Source organism: Lactuca saligna, chromosome 9, assembly GCF_052625555.1.
Source record: "Lactuca saligna cultivar CGN05327 chromosome 9, ASM5262555v1, whole genome shotgun sequence".
In the NCBI taxonomy this organism is placed as follows: Eukaryota; Viridiplantae; Streptophyta; class Magnoliopsida; order Asterales; family Asteraceae; genus Lactuca; species Lactuca saligna.
The window spans coordinates 131407501-131415313 of record NC_136425.1 but is presented as its reverse complement, the minus strand read 5'-3'; the positions used below and the strand labels follow the sequence as shown (position 1 = coordinate 131415313).

The 7813-nt window shown below is 28.6% G+C and overlaps 1 protein-coding gene and 1 long non-coding RNA gene across 3 annotated transcripts in view; one reads left to right on the top strand and one right to left on the bottom strand.

Annotated features, from left to right (window-relative positions):
- Positions 1-2102: 2102 nt before the first annotated feature.
- On the top strand, positions 2103-3682 carry LOC145017494 (uncharacterized). Its single transcript, XR_013666547.1, has 3 exons — positions 2103-2582; positions 2673-2767; positions 3202-3682. It is a non-coding gene; the product is annotated as an uncharacterized LOC145017494 (long non-coding RNA).
- A 3581-nt stretch (positions 3683-7263) lies between these two features.
- The window catches only part of LOC145015500 (long chain acyl-CoA synthetase 1-like), an 8888-nt gene continuing 8338 nt past the window's right edge, over positions 7264-7813 (bottom strand). For both annotated transcript variants that reach the window (XM_078973981.1, XM_078973980.1), the window contains 3 exons: positions 7812-7813; positions 7575-7694; positions 7264-7489 (listed from right to left, as the gene is read on the bottom strand). The exon at positions 7812-7813 is cut by the window's right edge and continues 181 nt beyond it. In XM_078973981.1, the coding sequence (XP_078830107.1) occupies positions 7454-7489; positions 7575-7694; positions 7812-7813 (158 nt within the window). In that variant the 3' untranslated portion in view covers positions 7264-7453. The remainder of the gene's footprint in view (positions 7490-7574; positions 7695-7811) is intronic.

Below are 7813 nucleotides of genomic sequence, written 5' to 3'. Positions count from 1 at the left end.
AATCTAAGCTGAAGATGAGTGATGTCCAAGAGAGATCTGTAAAACCTTCACGTCAACTTATTGGGGTTAGATTCATATTAAATATCCATAAGCGTTTTCAATTACACATTTCATCTGATTCCCGTAGATTAGAACAAAGAGGGAAAACCAAACAAAGAAAAATCCTAAATGAAACTCTTAGCCCCAACCTCCATTGTAATCATCTTGCTCCACCACTTCCTTTCTCATTAAAATCCACCTCCGGCGCCACTATCTCCTTATCGATGGCGTCAATATCTCCACCATTATCATCCTCAAACAAATACAACAACAAAGAAGCATTAACGCGGTGAGTTTCAGATCCGGTAATGTCATTGTTTCAACTTTGTAACGAAGGTTTGCAAGCGAGGGTTTAGACCCGCCTCCATTTAGGGTTTCAAATGATGGTTGAGCCGCTGCAAACCATATCTTCATATTTATAGACCAAAACATAGCGATGACGTCGGTAACAAAGAGGGAAGATGGATGTTCAATGGTGGTGGTGTTGGTGAAGAAGGGTGGTGGCAATAGGGTTTCATCTTCCTCAGTCTTGCTGTCCTTATGTTCTGTTCATCTTGAAACAATCGTCATCTTCATCGAACTTTAGACATAGATTTCTACCTTATGTTATGTTTCAGATGAGAAGGGTGGTGGCCCTATGGTTCTTCAGTCATTTTTTGATGAATTTTTGGGGAAGAAACAATTAAAGAGTTATAGTGAAGGAGAACTAATGAAGAAAGAAATGGACATTAGAGAGAGAGAGAGAGAGAGAGAGATAGAGAGAGAGAGAGAGAAAGAGAGAGAGACTTAATAAGGGCAAATCCATCATTTTGAAAAAAAATCAGAATAGAATGGATCAAACAAGCAACAGAATGAAAACTTTGGACCTCTGATACTAGTCCAAACTTTTTTGGACCAAAGTGACAATTTTGAGCAAACCACATGGACCATTTGTGCGGTTTAATCAACTATTTTTACGTTTGTTTCTCCTATTATTTATGTCGAAGTAAAGGACAAAAAAAAAAGGAAGAAATCAATTTCCATTTTTGTTTCTTTTAAATGTCAAACAAAAGAAAAAAAAAGAACAATCATTATTTTTTTCTTTTCTATATTTACGTAAACAAAGGAAAAAAAAACATAGTTTAATTGGTTTTGTCTTACTTTTGCGTGAATTGATTTCTCCATAGAAAAAACAAAGAAACAAAAGAGAGCCTTTTATGAGAATTCAAAAGGACTTCTTCTTGATGTTATACAACCATTCATTGAGAGGAAAAGGAAAAAAAAATCATTTAGCCATGTTGGCCCGAGATAAAGATGAGAATAGGGAAGAAACTTACCACCGATAAGCGACTTCTTGGTGTTCGATTCATGTGTTGTTGATTGGGAGGAAGCCGATTGCTTTGTGTGCATATGGAACAACCAGAGACATGAAAACAAATTAGGGTTATAAAGATGAATGATTGAAAAGAAATTCATACGTGATTTATGAGATTTCCAAATATATTTGAATTTATATGGCACTATCTCCTATATTTTAGCAAAATCGCAAGATAGTTTAAATTCTATTATTGCGAATTAGTGTTCCCAAATAGAAAAAGTAGACGATTACTTTTATTTGAAACGGTAAATTGTCCTAAAATAAAAGTTTAGAAAGACAAACTTAAAATTTTGTTCATCCTTGTATTGATTTTTTTTTTTGGAACGGCATTCTTGTATTGATTAATTATATTTACTTTGTTATATTAACAATATACGATGTTCATTAATATATATGTTAATTACTGTATAAGTTAATTGATATTTGTAACAAATTAATAAAAATGTAATGTAAACCAATACATGTTTTATCTTTTGTTTATAATACTTGGTTTCAATGCGACAAGATATAATTTAATATTTGTAAATATGAAAGGTATGCATATGCGATCAATTTTTATATATTTAAAACTTTTGGTTATTATTATTAAAAACATTATCCCTCTATAGTCAATGTGTTTGACTTTATGCAGGTCCATGTGTTAAATAAAACAAAACACGATATTGATTCGTTTACAATCATAAGACACTAACCAAATGTGTTGTCAAATCTTAAAGAAAGAGAATCTGTCACAATGATTGATTCATGAATGGAGTCCATTTAAACATTAGCGTCAACACCGCCTCTAGAATATAAAGGAACAACTTAGGGGTTGTTTGGTAGCCTCTTAATTGTAAAATTAAGAGGCAACCTCTTAATTTTTCAGATTCAGCGTGTTTGGTTACCTATTAATAAAAGCTTCTTAATCTTTTAAAAGCCTCTTAAACTTTCAGACTTGAATGGGTATCTGAATAAAAAGAAGAGACGCTCGTTCCTCTTTTGCCCTCGTTTCATAAAACACACACCTACCTTTCTCGATCATCTATTTGGTCTTCACCCTCCTCCGACCAACTTCAGCGCCTCCCATCGTCGACCTCGCACAGCACTGTCGCACCCATCGTCGCCTCGCCAAGTTACGACCACCGACGCCAAGCTCTCTAACAGCGCCGGCAAGACCCAACCACCATCTGGAAAAGAAGAAACCCAGGTGACTTTATCTATAACATACGACTCTTTTCATTTGAATTTAAAGTTTTTGAGTAATTGGTCAGTCGACTATTTTCATTTGAATTTCAAGCTTCTGGGCCATTTTCTTCCCTGTGATTCGTCTTCTTGATAGCCATGGCAGAGTCGACATGTCTCCTGCATTCTCTACCTTAACCCAACAGCCATGTAAGTCTCGATTAATTTCTTGTAGTACCAAGTGTTTGTCAAAGTGCTCCAGTGAGTTGTATTTTACTGAATATTTTGTGAACTTTTTTGGGTAATCGACATATTTCTTATTGTAGAATGTTAGGAGTGAGTTATTGACTACAAAGTGTTTGTAGAAATGCTCCAATGAGTTGAACTTCACTAAAGCATACTCTCAACAGTTTTCTTACACTCAATTGGAGTGTTTTTTTAATCTGAAATGATAAATCTGGTAAAATTACTTGTTTACTGAAGAACCATGTACATGTTCTTGGAGATTCAATCTCTTTTGGGAGGTTCACATCAGAGTTCGTTTGATTTTGTATGAAATCATTAGTTCATTTGATTTTGTATTGATTGTTGTGGTTAATTTTTTGTTGATATGAAAGTGATAGAATGATTGGTTGTTTCTTAAGTGTGCAGGCAGTAGAAATTCAAAGATATTCGGGTTCAAGAAAAACGGGTTCAACGGGAAGGACATGGATGCGCTTTATGGGCAATGTTGGATAGAGACAACATCACAAAGGTAGCCACAATAGTTTATTTCTTAACCAAGAATGCATTCATTCATTTTCTCAATGGTTTTCCAAATATGGAGTTTCTTCATTTGATGATTATTGAAGTACCTTAATTCAATCCATGTTCTTCCATCTAATCTACATCGTAACAATTAGCATCTTCTTTAATTGATCGACAATAGATAGTTTTATTGATTATGCATCTGTCACTTGGTGATGATTGATTTTATAGCTTGTTTTTGTAAGGGTTAAATGTAAGAAATAACAATGTATTTTTATTGCTTTCTTTGTTATAGCATCATACTTTCGCCTCTTCGGGTTAGAGCATTGTATTTTTAAAAAATATATTTAATTATGTATGATTAACTTTGATTTTGTATGATGTTTATATATACATATTATTGAAGGCTTTGGTTCGTTTATTTTATAAAAATAAACATTGTATTCTTTAAAAAATAATAAAGAGGGTAAAATTGTCATTTTTATAATTCAGCAAAGAAATTCAGAGGTTTCAACCAAACAGCATATTAATAATTCAGATCTTAAAAATTCAGACCTTCTTAGAAATTCAGACCTCTTAAAAATTCAGATCTTAAAAATTTAGATACTGCCAAACAGCCCCTTAGTGATGTATATAAACCCATAAAATAAAAAAGGTAAATGATATAAAGATCGTTATCTTTTAATTTTTTTTCAATTTTACATTATGGTTTTTTTTTATTATAAGTAAATCATTATATATATATATATATATATATATATATATATATATATATATATATATATATATATATATATATATATATATATTAATTTGGAGAGAATTTCATATATGCCCTTCTTAAACTTCAAAATATCATATTTGCCCAAATTCTTTTTTATAATGTTTTTAATATTTTATAATGATTTTTTATACCTTAGAACTATTATAATAATTATGAAATTTAACCATATTATCCTGACGTCTATGATAATGGAATCTGAACTTCTAAATTGTTGGAATGTCGACCTCTTGACAGACAAAAAGATTTATCTTTAACCCTTTCTATGAAATGTATATTTTGATTGTTTAGTTTTTGTTATTGTTAATTGTTATTATGTTCTAGATGGAGGATATTTTAGATATTAATATTGATATTTTGATATTTAAAAAGTGCATATACGATATTTTGATATTTAAGAAGGACATATATAATATTTTGATGTTTAAAAAGGACATATATGATATTTTCAAATTTTATGAAGGGTAAATATGATATTTAGAAATTAAGTTGGGTAAATATGATATTTTGGTATTTAAGAAGGGCATATATGAAATTCTCCCTTTAATTTGTTATAATTTTGACCAATAGACTGGTTTGCTTCAAGTCATCCGATTATCACTGCTGACGTGGCACGATAACATTTCAGAATCGAAAAAACGGCACAAGAGAATATACATATACATATATATATATATATATATATATATATATATATATATATATATATATATATACACACACACACACACACACACACATATATATATATATATATATATATATATATATATATATATATATATATATATATATATATTAGATTTTGACATTAAATTTATATATTTTTTTCAATTTCAACATTAAGTTTTCGATTTTATCCACTTTGCAACATAAATAAAATAAATATATGCAAAATTGTTACATTTACCTTATTATATATTAAAATATATGTATCATATGTTAAAAAAGAATATAAATGAAATAAACACATGAAAAGACATAATTTCTCAATTTTCTATACTTGGTCTTCTTTCTCTTTTCAAACTCATTACCACTCTCCTCAAAGGAATTCCATCACTTTCTTTTGACCACCTAAGAACCTCAAAAATTATGGTCCATAGGCTATCATACCAAAGAAACCGACGACATCGACAAAAACTTTCCTTTCTTACTTGCTCAAAAGGGTCTTCACCTAATCTCGGTTACCATAAACGTATCAAAGCTTAAAGAATTTTATAAGGGTGAAGTAGAAGTTTGGATGAATGTAATAGATATGAGTTTGGCAACAAGAGTTATAAATGAATGAATGGTTGAGAGTAAAAGATGTATCAATGTTAATATTAGTTTGAGTACCGCCATTGTTGTACATCCACACTCTCTCTATGCGATCTGTGATGCTAGCAAAGCATAAGTTGGTGTGTAATTTTTATTTCTTTTAATTCAACCAATGGTTCTCTTTTTCTGTTTTAAGATCAAATTAAAGGAATGTATGTTTTAATTTTCAGTCAAGAAACATACACTAGGAATATTTTTATGACTGAAAGGTATACATCGTTTTTTAGTTATGAAAACAAGTCATACATAGTTATAAAGCTAGCATTTTTTTCTTGAATCTCATGCATTTGAAACCTCCATTCTTTTTTCCTTTCACCACATTCATTTGAAACTCCCATGACTTTTCAATTTCTTTATAATAATAATTATAATTTGGTAATTAGGTTAAATAAATATAAAATCTAAAGTGTATTCATATATAAAGTAAATTTCAATATTAAAATAATATCTTTAATTCTACTTATAAAATTATATTTTTTTAACTTTTAACATATTATACTTAATTTATTAGTTTTAATATATTGTTGGATGTAAACCATTATCATTTTAAAGGTATAATTTTTGAACAATTTGTATAAAATACTTCAATTATTAATTAAAATATAACATTGTAGGGTTAACTTAAATATAAGTTTTATTTAACTTAAACAACCCAAAGATTATTTTATAAATAGTTAAAAGTGATAAATTGTAGTGTCTTTCTAATAATAATTGTAAGTTGGTTAATAAGGTTAAATAAATATCAAACCTAAAGTGTAATCATAAATAGACTAAATTTCAATTTTAAAATAATATCTTTACTTCTATTTATAAAGTTATGTCTTTAAATTTTAACATATTATACTTAATTTATTAGATTTAAAATGTTGTTGTATGTAAACCATTATTAGTTTAAAGCTACAATTTTTGAACAGTTTGGATAAAATACTTAAATTGTTAATTAAAATATAACATTACTGTGTCAACTTAAATATAAATTCCAATTCCACTAAAAAAAAACAAATAATATTTTGTAAATAATTAAAAGTGACAAATTATAGTGATAAATGCAAAAACTAAATTGTAATATTAGTTTAACTAAAATATTTCTTAAATATATTTATATAATCGTTAAAATTTTTTAAATAAGTAGCTTAAAATAACTTATAATAACAATAGTTAAAAATAACTCTATATAAATGATTATATTGTTATCTTTAAAATCAAAAAATAATGTTTGATGTTTTAAATAATTATAATAATAGAAATTAAAACATTAAGCACATAAATTTAAAAAAAAAATAGTTAAAAATAAAATTGATTATGCAGTTAATTATCATATTTAAAGGGATAAGCCATAAAAAGGGAGAATCAATCCTATAAGGAATCACCCCCTCTTATATCAGAGTAACCCTTATCTCGATATCTATCTTGCTTGAATGTCATCTTCCTTTCAGTTTGTGCAAACTCTCAATAATCCCTCCTCTTAAGTTGTTCAACTTTTGACAAAGAGAAAAGGAAGAAAAGACATGGTCTCATTGCTTGGATCAAACATTTGGGGCGTGACTTCATTACAGAGGTGTTGGTTTAAACCTTCAGATAATCTAAGTCAAAAGACGAATTTGGTTTCTACTTCATCTAAAATAAAGTCTTATAATCAATTAATGCTTCTAATTTTAATTTTTGTTGCTAAAAGTTCACTAGAACAAGATCTATGGCGGATTATGATGATTAAACTCTTGTTTGTCATTGCTTTTATTGATATGTGCTCAAAAATCATAATAACCCAACACACTTGATGTTAAGGAATTCATAATAATTCTTTCTTTGTACGAATATATGAATTTTGAAAGCTATTGACCAAATAGTAAAAGAAAATGAATGCTTCAAAGTGTTGGTATTGAGTAGATAAATATATTATGCTTGATTCAATAGGCATGTCTTTTTGGTAGGTGTCATAATTTGAATTTCCTTTTCTTGTTTATTAGAAAAGGAGCATTAGAATACATATGAATAAGATAATGCAATTGGTCATGCTCTTTTGGAATTCGTACACATAAGGTGATCTTGGTTTAGGATTTGTTTTTGTAGAGGTGGTCAATTTGAACCTGCATCACAAAACCATAAGAAAGAAATTCAACCAACTATTATGGAATGGAGGATATTATATATACAAGTGTAGCTAACTAGTACCTTGTAACAACTAAGAAATTTGTCTCTTTTCTTCTTCAATGTTGGTGTCAGCAAATCTTTTCCCTCTTCAAAGGTTTTTGCTTCCACAATAACGCCCTTAATATGTTCAAAACCTCTTAGCTACAGAAAGCCAAACCACATTTAGTTAGAATATATATATATATATATATATATATATATATATATATATATATATATATATGTTGAGATGGAAAAAATTACAAGGTAGAGCAGTACCT